General features: G+C 30.8%; 1 protein-coding gene across 3 annotated transcripts in view; it reads right to left on the bottom strand.

Annotated features, from left to right (window-relative positions):
- The window catches only part of Dmd (dystrophin), a 2,014,880-nt gene that overhangs the window by 1,671,490 nt on the left and 323,037 nt on the right, over positions 1-20,353 (bottom strand). For all 3 annotated transcript variants that reach the window (XM_077794046.1, XM_077794047.1, XM_077794048.1), the window contains exon 5: positions 408-500. In XM_077794046.1, the coding sequence (XP_077650172.1) occupies positions 408-500 (93 nt within the window). The remainder of the gene's footprint in view (positions 1-407; positions 501-20,353) is intronic.

The raw sequence follows: 20,353 nt of genomic DNA, 5'->3' as shown, positions 1-20,353 counted from the left end.
CAATATTGAATAAAGCTTATTACTTTGATAGTCATTTAAAAAGGATACCTTTCTTTTTACAAAATTCTATACATTTAATTATAGTCATACTATATAAGACATATATTTGTGGAAAAATAAACATTTACTATTTTGGGACTTTGCCTTTGTTGCTTCATCTACTCAGTGAAATAAAAAATTGGAAAATATTCCTGCAAATGTACCAGATCCTACTTTATGATCTCCAGATTCTTAATATCTAACATGTTATGAGTTGTGTCAGTTTAAAAGGCAGCACTATAGAGATGGCTTGTTATTGTTAGAGGAATGTGTGTTTATTTTGCAGGTCAAAAGGTAAAAAAAATGAAAGAAAGGGTTAGCAATGTATAACATATTACCCCAAAAGAAAACAATCATTAGGATTTTACCTGCCAGTGGAGGATTATATTCCAAATCAAACCAAGAGTCAGTTTATGATTTCCATCTACTATGTCAGTGCTTCCAATATTCACTAAATCGACCTATTAAGAAAAGGAAAAATAACATTTGAAGGAAGGAAACAAAAATACTTATTTGTAAAGGAAACAAAATGTGAAGCTAATTGCATTTAGCTATTATTAGAACTTAGGCAGCATTACAGCTTTTAAAAAATAATCTAAAAATGAAACAAAATGCATTTGTAAATTCACTTTCCTTAACAAACAAGCATCCCCAAACAAAAATGTAGCGATAGGAAGTTAAAATACCTTTAACATGTGAATAGATTACTGAAGATTAAAAAGGCCAATCAGAATATCACCAAATAAAGTCTCAAATAGTGACAACTCATATAAGATGTTTAAGATATTCTTTCTGGTATAGAATTGAAACTAAAGAAGAAAGGGAGGGAGGGAGGGAGGGAGGGAGGGAGGAAGGGAGGGAGGGAGGGAGGAAGGAAGGAAGGAAGGAAGGAAGGAAGGAAGGAAGGAAGGAAGGAAGGAAGGTTGGAAGGAAGGAAAGCAGCCAGGGAGGAAGGGAGGGAGAGAAGAAAGGAGGGAGATAGGGAGAGAAGAACGGAGGGAGAGAGGGAGAGATGGAAGGACGAAGGGAGGGAGGGATCAAAGAAAGAGAGAAGGTAAGTTTATTCGTAGGTCCTTCTATCTTGCTCAGACCATGCTTTTAATGTTTTTTAGAAAAGTATTAGAGCTTTAACAAACAATAGCACTAATGACTAATTTTCTTTTCCTAACTCAGGACTGAATTTGTGAATCAAAATTTAGTAGGGTTTCATTTTTCAAGGCAAATATTTGTGCTATGGTTTGGATGTGGTATGTCCATGAAAAGTTCATGTGCTGGAAGATTGGTCCCCAATGTAATAGTATTGAGAGTTGATTGAAACTTAAGAGGTGGGATCTAGTGAGAGAAGCTTAAGTAAAGAAGGGACATCACCTTCAGAAAGATTAACATCCATTTCCAAGAAGAGGATTATGTATGAGTGAAATGAATTAGTTACCACAAGAGAGGATTGTTTTAAAGTAGTTTTGGCTTTCTCAGCTTTGATCTCTTGCTTCCATTTTTCAATGGGCCCACAAAACAAAGACTATCACCTCTCCTTCTTATGCTGCTAACATTTTTAGATGTGGTCAAGTCTAATATAAGAGTCAGACAAATAAGTACATGAAAAGATGTTTGACATTACTAGACATTAGTGAGATATCGCTATACATTTATAAAGACTAAAATAAAAGTGACTACTTCAATTTCTGATCAAAATATGGAGAATTGGATTGCTCAAAATTTGCTAGTAGAAATGTAAATGGTTCAGTCACTCTGTAAAAGAATTAGGCAGTTTATTATAAAACTGGATGTATATTTAGCATATAATACAGGAATTGTGCACTTCAATATTTATCCTAAAGGGATGAAAACTTAAGTTTAAGCAAAAACATACACATGATTCTAGCTTTATTTGTAATAGTCAAAAACTGGAAATAACCTAGATGCTCTTCAAGAATGAATAGCTAAACAAACTGTGATAGAGCCATACCACTAAATAATACTCAAAAATAAAAAGGAACAAACTATTAATACATGCAGAAACTTGGGTGAGTATCATGGAAATTATCCTACATGGGGAAAAAATGCCAATCTTCAAAATATTGCATTCTGTATCATCTTGTTATATAGCAGTTCTTGAAAAGATAAAATCATAAAAATGGAGATGAGAGTAGCAATTTTCAGAGGGTGGGAATGGGGATAGGAAATGTGGGTTAGGTAAAGGTAGTAAGAAAACAGCAATAAAAGGGATCCTTGTAGAGACAGAAGAGTTTTTTATCTTGACTCTGAACAAGGATACACAAATTTACACATGTGATGATACTGTTTAGAAGAGAGCACACTCATACATACACATATGCATATGTATAAGTCCAAGTAAAATAGCAGGAATATGAATAATATTGGTGGGTTTGATTAATGTTGATATCCTGGTCATCATATTATAGTTAATTATGTAAGATTCCAGAATATACTGATAATTCACCAACAAGAAAATGCCATCATTGGGCTGGGGTTGTAGCTCAGTGGCAGAGTGCTTGCCTAGCATGTGTGACACAGTGGGTTCAATCCTTAGCACCACATAAAAATAAACAAAATAAAGACATTATGTCCATCTACAACTGCAAAAAACATTTAAAGTGCTATCATTTACATTTCATATGGAGATTCTCATATGGCAGTATATGAAGGGTCTCTCTGTAATGGAATCCCACTATTTTTCCATTGATGCATTCATTTAACAAATACATTTTGAGTACATTCTAAGCACTAACATATTTAGAGCACAGAAAGGAAAAACCTTTCTGCTTTCATAGAAATTAATTTTACTGCATTGTTGATGACTTAATTATTTAAGCAAAAACAATGTGATTTTTTTTTTAGGAAATACATAAGGGGAATTACTGCTGATAGTAATGTTTTGACTTGCCACATAGTTAATCCCATGGAGATCTGGAGCAAGGAATAGGCAGTCCCTATCCACTGTTATAAAATTTTTTATCGTGAGAGGGAGAGGGATTCTCCATTTGCTTATCTTCATAAAATCCTTTGTGATGTCCAATTTCTATTATGTTCAGGTATTGTGCTCAGTTCTAATAAAGATGATTAAGGAAAAATCCCAAACATCAAGAAATTCACAAGGTAATAAGAGATCATATAATGAAAACTAATTACAATCTTTTAGGTTCTAGCAATTTCACATTTAGGTATATACCCAGAATTAAAAAGAAGAAAGAATTGGATGCAGATACTTTAACAGATATTTATACACCAATGTTCATAGCATACAATTATCCATGGTAGTCAAAAGGTAGAAATAGCACACACACGCAAAGGAATATTTTCAGTCTTAAAAAGAAATGAAATTCTAGCTGGGAATGTCAGTACACTCTTGTAATACCAGCTACTTGAAAGGCTGAGGCAGAAAGATTAAAAATTCAAGGCCAGCCTGGGCAATTGAATGAGATATCTTGATATAAAAAAAATAAAAGGACTAGGGATGTAGCTCAGTGGTAGAGCACTTCTGGGTACAATCCTCAATAAGAGAGAGAGGAAGAAAGGACTTTTTATTTTTAATTTTTTTAGTTGTAGATGGACACTATATCTTTATTTATTCATTTATATTTATGTGGTGCTGAGGATCAAACCTAGTGCCTCACATGTGTGAAGCAAGTGCTCTACCACTGAACTACAACCCCTAGCCCCAGGAAGGAATAACTTTGATACAAACTACATCCATGAACCTTGGAAAAATGCTAAATCAATGGATTAGACAAAGGGGGATGAAGGGAACGGATGGGGGATGGGAATAGGAAAGACAGTGGAATGAATCTGACAGAAATTTCCTATGTTCACAGATGAATACACCACTAGTGAAACACCACATCATGTACAACCACAAGAATGGAATCCTAATTAGAATAATATATACTTTGCATATTTATTATAATATGTCAAAATACACCCTACTGTCATGTATATCTAAAAATAATAAAAATAAATGTATCAAAAAAGAAATGAATAAGACAAAAAATAAAATATATGCATTCTTCCACTCATATGATAACCTGGAATAGTCAAATTCATAGAGATAGAAAGAATGGAAGTTGACACTAGGGAGAGGGGAATGGGAAGTTTTTGTTTAATGCAGGTAAATTAGGTTTGGGATGACAAACATAAAAACACCTCTGGAAATAAATAATGGTGATTACTGTCCATAAATGGGAATATACTTAATGTCACTTAATTGTACAGTTACAGTGTTTAAAATGATACTTTAACATAATAAATATGATGTTAGACAAACCCACAGCTAACACAATCAATAGGGAACATTTAAAAGCTTTTGCTTTAAGATCAGGAAGAACACAAGGATGCCTGCTCTTGCTATTTCTATTTCACATATTATTAGAAATCCTAGCCAGAGAAATTAAACAAAAGATAGATCATCTGTATTATAAAGGGGGAAGTGAAAGTATCATCTCATTTCCTCAAATAGAAATATCTATAGACTATTCAAAAACATTATTAGAACTAAAACTCAGTAAATTTGTAGGCCACAAACTCAGTATTCAAAAACAATATTGTTTCAATATACTAAAAATGAAACTATGTAAAAAATAATATCAAGAAAACAATCTCATTCACAAAGCTATTAGAAAAGTAAAATATTTACAAAAATTTAAACAAGATGGTGAAAGATGTGTACATTGAAATAATAAAAGATGATTAAAGAGAAAAATTGATGAAAGCAATTGAAGAATACACAAAAATAGAAAGACATCTCCTATTCATGGATTAAAAGAATTAATATTATTAAAATGCCTTCACTACCCAAAGAAATTAACGTATTAAATATAATTGCTATTAAAATTCCAATGACATTTTTTACAAAAGTAGGGAATAAATAAAGCAACCCTGAAGTTTATAGGATACCACAAAAAAACTGAATAGTAATAGCAATCTTGACCAAAAACAACTGGAAGGGATCACACTCCCTCAAATTATACTAAATTCATAGTAATCAAAACAGACTGATACTGCCATTTAAAAAAAGACACATATGCCAATTAAAGAGAATAGAGAGCCTAGAAATCTACATATTTATACTCAATAGGTTTTGCTCAAAATGCCAGAATACAAAAGGGGAAAGAACACTCAAGAAATGATTCTGGGAAGTCTGTACATCTATAAGCAGAAGAATAAAATCAGACCCTTATCTTGTACTATATACAGAATATGAACTAAAAATATTTAGAGACTTAAATATGATACCTGAAGTTGTAAAACCAGGGGAAGAAAACACGCAGAAAATTCTGTGACACTGGTCTAAAAAATAATTTGGGGGATATGACCACAAATGCACATGCATTAAAAAACAAAATAGATAAATAGCATTACATGAAACTTAAAAGCTTCTCCATAGTCAAGTAAATAGCAAAGTGAAGAGACAACCTAAAGAATGGGAGAAAATATTTGCACACCATACATTGGTTAATATTATAATATATATGGAACTTAATGCAAAACATTAAATGAATCTGATTTTCAAAAGGGCAATAGTCCTTAATACCCATTTCTCAAAATAAAACAAAAAAGACATACAAATGACCAAGAAGCACATGAAAAAATGTTCAACATCACTCATCAGGGAAATGTAAATCAAAACTACAGTGAGATATCATCTCATGATAGCAAGAATGGCTGCTATCAAAAAGACAAAAGATAACAAGTCCTGGCAAAGATATAGAGAAAAGGAAATTCTTGCACACTGGTGGTAAGACACTATGTGCAGACACTATGAAAAACAGTATACATGTTACTCTAAAAAGTAAAAATAGCACAATCCCACTACTTTGTATATATACAAAGAATATGAAAAACAGTATGTCAAAGAAACACCTGCATTCCCCTTTGTGACACTATTCACAGTAACCAAGAAATAGAAACCACCTAAGTGTCCATCAACTTATGAGTGGATAAAGAACATGTAGTACCCTATATACAATGCAATACTATTCAGTCATAAAAATGAATTAAATTATGTGATTTGCATGGATAGATCCTTATGTTATGTGAAATAAGCCTGACACAGAAAAAAATCCCACACAATCTCATTCATAGCTAAAATTCAATAAAGTGGATTTTATAGAACTGGAGGGTTGAACTGTCACCTAGACTGTGAAAGTAAGGGGGAGAGAGAGATGAGGTGAGGCTGCTCAATGAGTACTAAGAAGGTACATTTACATAGGAGCAAAAAGTTCTGGTGTACAATTTGCACAATACGATGACCACAGATAACAATAATGTAGTGTACTGTACATTTCAAAAAGCTAAAGATTTTTTTGATTTCTCATTTTCCACAAATGCCTGAATGAGATTTCATATGATGCTCTCCTATTTTTCTTGAGATAATTTTTATTTTCAGTTTTGCTTGCTGCTCTTTTTTTCACCCAAATTCAGTGAACAACTCTCTTTCATATTTTTCCTCTCTTTATATGATTATTGAATGTATGAGTTTTCATGTATTATTTAATATAGGTATAATTTTTAAAGACTTACAAGTCTTTAAAAAGGCAGATAATGTATTGATAGCATTGAACTTTGCTTTTATCAAATAATAATCCCATTATTCATTCATTTTAATGACTATATTATATTTCATAGTTTGGATTATCATAGAGTGGTTAGCCATTCTCCTGTTGGTGAACATTCACTTTGTTTCTAGGTTTTGACATGTTTGATTTATTTTACCACTTTATATAATGTAGAGACAGACTTTTGTACATAGATCCTCAGATGTGGATGGTTCTGCTGTTTAAAAAGTAATGGTCAGGAAAGTTATCTTCTATGTCAAAGTATGTAAATGTGTATGTGTGTGTAAATTTTAGTAGATACTTCCACAAATTTTTCTAAAATGATTTAGGATTTATTATTTTAGCCAGTGGTATATATTTATATTCCATGTATGTAGAATTATATCAAAATGAACCCCACTACTATATATAACTATAAAGCACTAGTAAAAACATTTTTAAAATTAGGCTCTTATCTCACTATAAACAGGCATTCCTGCTTTTTATTTTGCTTTTATATTTTTATTTCCATAATTACTAGTATATTTCGAATATATTTTTGTATGATTGACCATTAAATTCTACCTGTAAATTTTCTTAATATGATTTGTTCCTTGTTTTCCTGTAGAGTGGTTTTCCTTTCCTTCTTAAATTTGAGTGCACTTTGTAACTAGAAGCTAACATTCATTTAATTCTTACCACTTCTTAGATGTGATTATAAGCAATTTTATATCATAGAATATAGTAGAATTTTATTCAAACACAAGGCTGTCTTATTAATTTATTATTTAATTTTATGTTTTCTGACTGTTGGTACTAACATTAATCTGACATCACAAAAGGAAATTTGGAGTTTTCTTTTTTCATATGCCCTGAAACCACTAAAATATAGGAATTACTTAAATTCATTTGAGAAGATTTTTAGTACATTTTTGAATGGTGGATCTCTAATAACATACAAATGCTTTCTGAAGTAATTAGTCTAGGTTTAATTTCCCCTTATTCTTTTCTTAATTTTGGTAATTTGCATTGTACTAGGAAATCATCCATTTCCTAGAATTTTTATAGAATTATTGTCATAGAATTGCTTGTAGTATTCTCTTAATTTCTTCTTTAAATGTTTTATGCAGGCTTTCTCATTACTAATTTTGTCTGTTTTTATTCTCATCTTCCTTTGTTAGTATTAGAAGAGCTTTTTCTATTTTGCTTATCTTTTCAAAGAGTCAACTTTGAAATTGATTTGTCCTATTTTTTTAGTCCTGTATTTTGATTGTACTTTTGGTTATTGTTTCTTATGATATTTACAATAAATACTAATTCATTTATTTCTATCTTTTAAAAGACCTTTTAAAATTATACATTTATCTCTGAACACAGCTTTCATTGTGCCCATGACAATATCCCAGTATATTGTAAATATTACAGTTTCTCTACATTTTATGTTTATGTATATTTAACCAAGAGGGAAACAATATCAAGATAGACAAAGCTTCCACAAGATCAGTGTTCAAACCAGATTTGAGGATGAGGGATATACCATTAATTGTACCTGGAGTATTCTTCCCCAAATGTCTTACTACTATTTTACCAAGTTAATATTATACATCATCATGTAGACAAAGAACATTATTTATTTTGATTATGTTTTGTCTCTTGATATACATCTCTTCTTCAAACTACCAACAATTATGAGAAATAACAATGATTATCGTAAAGGGTCTAGAGGAGAAGGAATATTTTTGTCTTGCCCAAAGGGTATTTCTTGTTGATGGTTTTTATCTTAGCCTTGAAGTTTTCACAAGTCAGGTCAATTTTGAGTATGAATTATCATAAGTTTATTGTGTTATAATGGCATATTTCTTAACCTGTAGCTCTTGAATTATAGTGCTTTCAAATTTGTTATGTTACTCTTTTTTGTTTGCTTGTTTTTGGTCTTTGTTTCTAGGGAATGAACCCAGGACTTCATACATGTTAACTAAGCATACTATCATGGAGTCACATAACCGGCTCTTTTTAATTTTATTTTGAGACAGAGTCTCACTAAATTGCCCAGGTTGGCCTTAAAGAAACTTGTAATCCTCCTTCCTAAGCCTTCTGGGTATGAAACAACACTTCCCCTGCCATTATTAGCAACCCTTAAACAATCATTGCCATACTATAACATTATTTCTTCTCTTTTACTATTTTTTTTCTAATGCATGCTCTGCAATTATGTCTTTTAAGGATTATCAGCGATCTAATTGCTAAAGAACTGTGGTAGGGTAAAATATTTTAACCTGTTAAAATCTATGTTAAATGAATAATTATTTTTGGATTCTTATTCTGCATAATAAAATCGCCTCATATGAAATTACTAGGTATGAAAATTGATATTATGTGTGAAACTTAATAGAATGCAGTGAATATATTTAGAATAGGTTTACATATATATATATATATATATATATATATATATATATATATATATATATATATATAAAACTCTTGGCTTTTGGAGTTCCTGTCAATAGGCCTAAGACTTTACTTACAAAGAATATTAGATTCTGACTCAGTTTAGCATTATTATATTTAGAAGATGCTGTATTCAAATGTAATTTTGGAGAACAGAATATTCCTACCATTGGCCTTTCCATAATGGAATCTTAGTGTGATTCCAGTAGACTATATAAATGTGAACTCTCAGGCAAAGATCCCTTGAGTCAGAATGAGCAAGCTTCTAAAAATGCATATGAAAAGTCCTAAAAAAATGGGGTTTTAGAATGGAATTGTCCAGTGTTATCCATTCTATAGGTATGAGGACAAGAATTGGAGGGGGCTCCTTTTCTATTCCCATACTACTATTTAGAACAAAACCTCTGATTTTCTATGTAAGTGTATGTGTGTTTAGTAATTCTAAGATCAATATATAAGTATTTCAGAATTGTCAGTTCCAGGTGGTTTAGCTTATAAATAAGCTTGTGGAAGAACATTTTCTTTCTTTGCGTACTCAAAATGGGCAAGAAACCTCACTGTTCTGTTTTATTCCACATGCCTTCAGAGCATGCATGTAAATTTTAGCTCTATCACTAATAATTTCTATATATATACTAGCTTTGGATATCCATGGTGGTTATAGTGAAAATATTTATACAAGTACTTATAAATATTATGTAGATCTATTCAAGATTTAATAATATTTAAGAAAATCATAAGAGTAAACATGAAATGGGATGATATTTTGAGAGATTATTAATGTGCACACATTTATATTACTTTAAATTTGCTTTGTAGAAAGAAGAACAGCAGAATACGATTCATTGAAGAGAGAATGGTATATAGTATTTCTCATAAGGTGTCTATAACCTGAGAAGTTCCTTCCAACATTCCAGAAGAACAGATTTTCTTTTTAAATGTGTTAAATGCCTTTTATAAAATGTATGCCATCATGTAGTCAAGCTAAAGAGACTTCTCCATATTCAAGAGAATCTCAAGTATTTATATAATCTTTATAAATATAATGCATTTAAAGACCAAAAAAATGCAGGAAAGGCAAAATAGTTCCACTGTCTTTCAGCATGTGCTTTTTAACCACATGTAAAATTTACACTATTTAAAATTTAAAGACTTATAGGCATAAATCATACCTATTTTCTTCCATTGACACATGCATGCATTGAATCTTTTATTATTAAAAGATGAATTGCTCAATATATACAATGTAAATAGTAGGACATATTGCCATTGGGGACCTGGCTCTCCATTTGGCAGGATTTCTTTATTCCCTATCATATATCCACATTCCAAAGATTATTTTTATTTCATGCAAATTTACATAGGAAAATACTTTTTAAAAGCACATTTTGACCCAGAATATAACATGGAATTTAACTAAAGGTACACACTGTGAAGATACTTCCAGTGAGTAAGTTTCACATATTCTGTCACTTGTTAAATATTTTTGACTACTTGCCATGTGGCACACAGAGAGGGTTGAAGACAGAAGTAGATTTAAAAATGTATCATTCCATTAAACTAATTAGAGGTAGATTTAAAATGTATTGTTTCATCAAACTGCTTAGAGATGAGTGAAATAATTAAATTCTCTCTATATTTTGAATGAGCTTTTGATCATAATGCTGCACCACAAGGGAATTCTTTTTAACAGTACTGTGTTTTTTCAATTATTTATACGCTGCCTATATTATCCTTAATAATAAAGTTTTGAGGCAGTCAGAATAATCTTATGAATATACAAATATTTTAGGTGTGAAATAAAGTAAAACATATATATCAAAATAAAAGTTTCAATGAAGGTAGCCTACATGAAATGCAAACCAAACTTTCTGGCAAAGTAGCTACTACAACTAAACTCAGCAAAATTTCCTCTATGGGGAATCATATACTAGAAGGCATTGCTTGAGAAAGTGGACACTGTTATCAACAATAATTTCACAATATAAAAAAGGTAAAATATATGTACACTTTTAATATAATATTGTTGAACTTGAAGTTTCATAAGAAGTATATATCCAGCTTATATCTGGCAATATAGAATGCCACTTTAGCAACAATCTTATATAGCCACAGCTTTCTAAGCTTAAGTCATGTATACTGATTTCAAATAATTTTAGGTTGAAGTAAAAAATTAGGTTAAAAGATTGGCATTTATTATAATATGAAAAATATTAAAAATATAATTTTAGCCATATAATTATTATCCCAACACACCACTATATGTATACATTATAGATAAATAACTACCTACTCTTAAGTTTAATCTGCAGAAAAAAATAGTGTTTTACCTTGATCAACAGATGTCTACTAAAAAAGGTTAAAACACCTACTTTATCAAATTAATTAAAATGAAAACATACTCCAATTTAAAAGTAACGTTATCACTTCGCATCTGAATTTGAATTTAAAGAACCCAAGTTATGTTTGTGTATATTTTTATGTTCTGCAGAAGAATACTTTGGAAGAAATACAGCAATGACTGCTAGCATATTTCTCAGATGATGGAATGGATCTCAAATCATGAAAATTTTTGGCAAAGACCCTACAGTTGGTGAGTTTGAGAGTTAATAGAGTCTACTTCTCCTAGATCTTTGGGAATGAATGCATATAAGGTGCAGATATTTTATAGGCCTATTGTGCAGAATGAAAATTTATTGAAAGAAATAATACTTGTCTAATATAAATTAACTTTAAAATTTAGATTTATATTTGAACACTGGAGTTTTGAGTGATAAATGGAAGCAGTTTATATTCAGTGAAAGATATTACATTCTGACACACTCCAAAATGTATATTATATGACTATTTAAGCTTCTGAATATTTAAAGGACACATAAAATACTAGTTTTAAGAACAGTTTAGAATCCTCTTTATCTAAGTTCACATGCCAGGAAGAGTGAACACTATTTCATTTTTGAGATCAGTGACATCTGACAACCATTCAATCTAATTCAGTGACAAGTTTCAATGATGTGATTAAGTGAAGATTTGACCATAACTGACATCTGAATTTTCACCCTAGGTTCTTAAAGTACTGACTTTGGATTTGTGATTTAATAATATATAGCAACGATCTTATTTGCTTTGTGCTATCTCATGTTGTAGATCTGATATTAATTAGAAAAAAAATGGTACCTTGTGATAAGACTATTGATGAGAGTGCCATATTTAACCTAATTATGAGATTTACAACCATGTGTTAATATTAAATCTTATTAAATCAACAAACTCCTAGTTACATTCCTAGGATATATTTTGATACTACTCATTTTAAAAGACTCTTTGAAAGGTACTGGAATTGATACAATTTGAACATAGAAGACAGTGATGGTAATCACTTGAAGGATAGCATTTAAGCCCCACTGATAGTTCAATGCTCCATTATATTTGTAATTGTTAAAATTATTTAGCAGTGAGAAAATATTCATTTGACAAGAAATGAATAGAAATGAAAATATCTTGCAGAGAAATCACATTGAAGAAAACTTAGTAATATCTAAAGAAAAACACCTTAGTTTAATTTAAACCAATTAAATATCCCTTTTTCATTTCAGAAAACATGGGAAAAAGAACTGTAGAATGAATTAAGAATGGCTCATGAAGGGGACTGTTGACAAACAAGAGCGAGAAAGGTTAAGAAATTATAGTATGTCTATCTGAGAGATGTTTCCCTCTTACCTGGGATTTGTTCTGTCTACCTTCAGTAAATCACAAATAAATGGAAGCTGGGGATACATTTTTCTCTAGAGCTAGTGTGGAGACAAGCATAAACACTTGGTAGTGTCATCCTGTTTCACAGGATTTCATACTTTTCTTTTGTTTGCTTTTTTAAACCACGGCCTATTTTATTACACATGAGCTTTGCTCTCAGCAAATATTGTAATAAAGGTATCACTGCACTTAGAAGTAATTTCTTCTCAATAAGTGGTTTTCCAAAATAAATTATTGATAGCAGGAATCACTTTATGCTAAAACAGCCACACCGGTGAATGCAAATCAGAACATGAATGTGGCATCCAAGCTCTATAGAGCTAAGCTGTGAGCAGCATTCAAGTATGAATCACAAGTTAGAAGTCTGGAAAGGAAAGGAAACTGAGCAACAGGGTTAAACAAGTAACAAGTATGAAACTTGGGAATATGCTACAACTAATAATTTATGGCAGAGGAATAGGCTAAAGTAGAGGAGACACTCTACAGGAAAGAGGAGAAAACAAAATGAATTTGACCCAAGAAGATTTTGAAACTGCTGAAAAAGTATCCTTTTGAAAAGAAGCTGCTTCTTTTCTTTCTTCCCAAGAAATACATCATTGCATTTTATGAATTCTGAAGCTATCCAAACATTCTTAGAAAAAAACTAGTGTGACAATCCATCCTAGTTGTACAACCAGTATTTTACTGATTTAAAATGATTTAATATTAGCTGACATAGTTGTAGATTTGTAATTATATTCAGTATGCCACTCTAATCAATTGCATTTCACAAGGCAATGAATTTTTATCATTTTTGTTTTACTCCTTTAAGAAGAAAGGGCTAATGTTTGAATTTTGGTATGTATGTATGTATATATTGTTGGTGGGGATTGAACCCAGGGCCTCTCACATGGTAAGCACTTGCTCTAGATTTGTGGATAAGTTTATAGAATTGGGATGATATTGATATGATTTTGCTATTAGCAAGGAACAATTTCTTACAAATGTGAGTGAACATACATATGGTGTCACAGTTCATTGATTTTTTTTTTAATAATAAAGACTAAAGTTCTATGTAGGATCCACTTTTGGCTTCTATACCTCTGTGCTTATCTTTAACATTTTCTATGTTTAAATTGCTCACATTTGTTTTTTTACAATCTTTTTCCTGATCACATTTATAAGAGTTTAGTCTGTTTTATTTTATTGCAAAGAACTAATTCCTGAATTTATCTAGTGTTTCTTCTTCCTAATTTCTTCATCTGTCTTTAGTTCCTACTTTCCTTAGAGCATTTTCCCTTTTTGTAACATTTTTGGTTGAGAACTTTATTCAATTTATTTTATCTTTTTTTTTTAATGAAGATACAAACAAAGACAAAAATTGAACCTCTGGGTATAACCTAAAACATTTCTCATGGGTTTTCATAGAGACTACTTTTTCCTCTACAAATGTGGCTTTGTACTCCTAGTTTCTTCCTCAATGCATTTTAAATTAATTGAACTGAATTTATAAATGTATTATTAATTTCTAATGTTATTATTATCAAAGAATATGCATCTTAAAAATTCTTTTGTGTACTTAAGGACATTTTTTCTGCATCCTAATATCTCTTTTTAAATTGTACATGTGGTAGAAACTTCTTAAAATACATTAATGTTCTCCTGTGCCTGTAGTAAATTTGTGTAAAAGAGAAATCAGAAATGACTTTTAGCCTGTCTTTGTTTTTCTGATTACATTTATTAGAGATTAATCTGTTTTATTTTTTATTTATTCTTTAGGACATTTTCCCTTTCAATAACATTTTTTAGTTAATTTTTCTCAGAAGTATGGGAAATAATATGATGTCATCTGGTCTCAAAAGTAGCCAGAAGTCACCTCCTATCCCTCTCAGGAGTAAATATATGGCCTCAAAAGTGAATACTTTCAGGGCGGGGTTGTGGCTCAGTGGTGGAGTGCTTGCCTAGCATGTGTGAGGCACTGGGATCCATCCTCAGCATCACATAAAAATAAAATAAAGATACTGTGTCCACCTAAAACCAAAAAATAAATATTAAAAAAGTGAATGGTTTCTTGGTTTTCCCAGAAAAGCTCACCTTGGATAACATTAGGATTCTTGGTATTCAGATTTCCAACTCCCCATTTTACCTAGGAAAAAATTAGGAGACACACCAACACCTGGGATGCTGATCATACTGTTTGCTGCCCCACTCTCTGCTCACCCACCCAGCTTCTTTGCCCCTTCATTGTATGAGAAGACTCTGTCACCTGTGGTCTCTTAACCTCTAGCTTCTGGCTGTGTTTAACCAATGAGAAGTACTAGAATGATATTGTAAGTTGGATAGATAAGCCAAGGTATTGATTTTCTCCCAATTCCAAACCCCTAGGTCTTGATTTAAAATAACTGCACTTTTTTACAGATTGTATTTATGGTTGCAGTTGCTGCCCAGTGGCCCTCTTCCAAGCTACAGATTCCATTATGTTAATCCTTCTCTCCCTGTGTCTCTTTTGATTTAGAGGTATTAAGGGTTATTAACTCATGCTAGTTAATCCCGGAGTACTTCATCATTCACTAACAGTTTCTTTAATCCTGCCCACATTTTTGTAAATACTTCCCTCATTTTACTCTTTTCAACTTTGTTTATGTATGTATATGGTATGTTTCACACCAAGGCAGTTATACTTGGCTTCACAAGGTCACTTGAATTTATTTAGTGACTAAATCAGTATATACCTCAGTGGACTAAAGATGAAAGTTATGTTTCTGCCTCTGAAAAGCACCAGATAGATATAGAGATCTGTCCATTCCTTAGGATAGGGGAGAGCATTTGTAATAATGACAGAGCTAGACTTTTCTGAATGCCTGCTTGAGAATTCAGATTTGTGTTTTATTGATATAAATGAAATTACTAAATTATTGCTTTACCTCCAGTTCAACTTTATGGGGGATTTATCATAATAAATAGATATTTTATATAACTACCTACTATGTTTCAGAGTATCAAGAGATAGAAAATTTATTAAATCAGCAGTATCTTTTTGTTATTCAAACTCTCATTGTTTTCCTATTAAACATGTTACAATCTTACAAAGATGATTTAAAGGCTCTACATAAAAATAAATTTCCATCAAATTTTATTTGTGGCTCTACTGGTATTTCTATTATTTAAGCTTTAGCAATAAGCTTTACTCTATTTTCATTATTGATATAACTTTCTTTAAAAAAGGTACTATTTTAAAATATTTCCCATATATTATTCTTTGTTATTTATTATTCTATCACTGACTTTTTCAATACCCTTCTCCATTACCAATTTAATTTATAACATCATTTTTATTTTTATTCATTGCCATCTCATTTGGACCAGAGTCCTAACTCCAACCATGGCTTACCAAATCGTTTCTTCCACCATCACCCACTCACTACCTCTTTGTTGCCCTTGTCTATGTTTATTTTTTGCATACTTGATCTTCGCTACATACTGAGTCCTCATTCCAAATACTTTTTCATAAATCTCAAGGTTTTTTTTCTTATTAACTCTGCTTGGCTCATACCATACCCCTTCCCTTCCTTCAGGTCTTGGTTTATATAAAAACTTAACCAAGAGATCTTCCCATACCTCCTATTCTGTCCATCCCTTCTTCATATACTTATCCATTATATATATATATATATATATATATATATATATATATATATATATATATATATATAAATGTTTATTGTGCTCTATCATATGGGCACATTAAACATAACAAACTACAAAACAGAAAGGACTATTTTTGATTATGTTTGCTCCGATCATTGTCTACGGTATCCTTAATCACCTAAAATACCTGACACATAGGAAACACTATTAAAAACTGTGTTGAATATGAATATATTAACCTATTTTTAAAGGTATGACTATTAAACTTGCCAAACAATATCTTCTATGATAATTTGAGAATTTGTCATTTTTAAAAGTAAATTTGAACTAGTCCTATCTACTATTTTATATAACATACTGCTTTATTTTTTACCCTGTCTCAGGCTATATTCATATGATACAGAATGTTCAAATTCATCTTCAGTAAAGAATCCTGCTCTTGAACATTCTCTCACTTAATTGTGTGTTTATTCAATATGATAACAATCAGAGACTAATACAGTTGTACCTTGTAATATTTTCCATTTATTTTGTACTTCTTTTTATTAAAAAACAATGGAGACATATAAAAGAATAATACATGTTCCTTTGAACATTTGTGTCCTATATCTTTCAGCCTGAGGTTAACTCAGGTCAAGGTTATTTGCTCTGAGTTTTAATTTCTACATGAGAATGTTTCTTTTAAGATTCTGTCTTTTAATGCAGAAACCCCATGTTTTCATGCATTTCTCCATTAGTGCCCTGGCTCAAATGAAAGCATTGTATAAATTTGCTTTAGAAGGCTTTTTAAATTTAAACCCTTATTTTGGGGTATTTCTCCCATAAAATATTAGAAGGTTCTCTATATTCTGTAAGAAATGTAGCCTTCAAAGTAAAGATCCATATGTTGCATTAACCACATTGTAATTTTGTATATTCATTTATCATAGTCATTCAATAATTTCATTAGACAGTTTAGGGACTATAATCAGATGGTGAAATGTGCTCATCATTTGGAGTTTTGGAAGTTGTAATATCAGGTCTACTTTTCCTTCTTACAATTCTCATTTATGTTCTTTTTTTAGTTGAAATATACATACAGAAAACTGCATTTAATTATACAGTTTGGTTGTACAATTAAATGTAGCTGTATAACAATCAACATGTTAAACCATAGAACATTTTAAGAAAATTTCCTTATGTATTTTACTGCTTGATTCCTTCCAAAAATCTAACCACTCTCCTAAATTTTATACCCTTGGAAGTATTTTGCTTGTTTTTGAAACTTAGTTAAAAGAAATAATAGTAGGCATGCCTAGTAGACATACCTAGTGTCTCACCTCTTTTGCTCAAATTTATTTCAGGATACTCACAATCTGTGCATTATATATAGATATCATTACCTCATTTTCATTGATTTATAATATATCATCAGGGGAACATACCATAGTCATTTTCAGTTTGGGGTTTTATGAATAAAACTACCTTAAACATTCTGATGTGTACATTTTTTTGGTAAACATAGAAATGTATTTATGTTGGCTGGATACCTAGAAATAAAACTTCTAGGTCATAAGAAATGTCAATTTTGACATTATAGATAATGTCTGACTTCATTTAATGTTCATCTGAATTATTATGTCAATTATGAGAGTTCCAGTTCCATGTCTTTATCAACACTTGTCATTATTTTTCTTCCTAATTTTAGTCATATTGGTGAGTTTATATCGATATGATGTTGGAGTTGTAATTTTAATTTTTCCTAATTACTGCCAAGAATTAATATTTTTATATTACTTTTGAACTTTTCAACACCTCCTTTTGAGTAGTTTTTGTCTAAGTACATGGGCCATTTTTTTCATTGGATTTTTTTTCTCATTTTTTAAAGTATAAATTTTTTAAAATATAGAAGAAAATCAAAGGAGAAAATTGAAATATTCAGTATAATAAATGCATTCATTATCTCCAAACTGATCTCTAGATTTAACCCAATATTGATCATTTTTCAAATGAATTTATGGTAGAAAAAGAAATATAATTATAAAATGAATATAGAACACAAAGGACCAAAAAGCCCAGAAAATCTAGCAGAACAACAATGGGAAATGTCTTAGTCACTTTTTTGCTGCTATAACAGAATATCAGACTGGGTGACTTGTAAGCAACAGAATATTATAAAGTTCATCAATGTAGAAACTGGGATGGTCAAGAGTGTGACATCTGTATTTGTTTAGGACTTTCTTTTTGTGTATAACTGCAGAAGGGCAGGCACCAAATCAGATAGGTATAAAAGGAGCTGAACTTATCCTTTTATCAGAAGTCTACTGCAAGGGTAACAATGTCAATTAATTCAGGAGGATGAAGCCTTTACAACCCAATCACCTCTTAAAGGCCACTTCTCTTCATAATGTTACAATGGCAATTCAACTTACATTAAAGTTTTGGAGGAGCTATTCTATTCATAGTGTGCGAGAAGCTAGTCTGCCAGATACCAAACCTTATCATAAACCAAAGTTATATCCATGACATGATATCTGTGCTTATATAGAAAAATAGAACAATGGAAGCAAATTGAAGTCTAGGAGCAAGCACACATATGTATTAACAAAGTTTTATGTCATATCTGGTAATGAAAGAGCAACAGGGAAGCAATATTCATTTCAATAACGCTGTTGTGTTGATTATATTCCAAATGAAAAACAACCAAAACTTAACCCATTCCTCATACCATATACAATAATCAATTTCAGATGAAATATAGATGCAAATTCAAATGCAAAATAATAAAGCTTATATAGATAATGTCATACTATCAGAAAAGCTTGACTAGACCAATAATTCTTAATCAGGACAAAAATGAAAGTTAACATTTTAAAAATAAACTATATCAAAATGAAGAAATTCTGTTTACCAAAATTCATCACTAATTAATTAAAAATATAACCCACAAAGAAGGAAAATATATTTGCAACTTATAAAACAGAGCTCATATCCAGAATATAGGGACAACTTATACTATTGATGAAGTTCAGGTTAATTTTTCTCTTTTCAAATCATGCTTTTGGTTTTGTACATAATAAATACTTGGCACAAAGTCACATAGAATTCTTAAGTGGTTTGTCTGCTTTATTGCCAAGATTTTTCTGATCCTATATTGAAAACTGTGAATTTGGTAATCATAATATGTACAGGAAATCCACATATTCATAATGTGTAAAAGTTTGGCAAAAACAAAAAACCTAAAATTCTTACCAAAGAAAACATATAGCTACAGTAATTGATCATTTGATAGGAGATTCAAAAGCTTATTTTGTAATCTTACATTATCTTGGTAGGGGAAATCCAACTATATTTAATTAATTAAATCCAATGATTCTATGTATTTTTGCTGTTTGCCTTGCTCTTACACTTTCAAATAGAATATGGGGTTTTGATATTTTAAAGGATATTTTCTTTGTGTAAGTTATAAACACCTTAATTTTTTTTTATAATTTACATGATTCTTATCTTTCAAAAGGGTAAGTATATCAGACTAACAATGAGAAAATCAGTCCAACAACTTTCTTCTGGCTGCAGAAAAATTGAAAATCTAATCTCTTTAGAAAATAATAAAATAATATTTCTATAAAGTAACTTTCAGCTGCTCAACGTAACAGTGATCCTAAATTCATAAAATCAACCAATTGCTATGTACTTTCCACTTATGTATCCTGTGTAATGCCCTCTCTCTGCCAGGTGAGCTAAGTAACATTGGGGGGGGGGCAAGTATATGTTATTACTAATCTATCACAGTTTATGGTTATTTTAAGAGTGTGTGATCAATGTATTTGAATTTATCCTTGAAAAAGAGGTATAATGTAATTAGGAAGCTACTAAAAGTACCTGATAAATGTATTGGTCGATTAGAAAGGTTGTAGAAGTTAATCATAAAGGAGGACCATTTGCATTTAAGG

Source organism: Urocitellus parryii, chromosome X, assembly GCF_045843805.1.
Source record: "Urocitellus parryii isolate mUroPar1 chromosome X, mUroPar1.hap1, whole genome shotgun sequence".
Taxonomy (NCBI): domain Eukaryota; kingdom Metazoa; phylum Chordata; class Mammalia; order Rodentia; family Sciuridae; genus Urocitellus; species Urocitellus parryii.
This window is presented reverse-complemented; position numbering and strand designations above follow the sequence as displayed.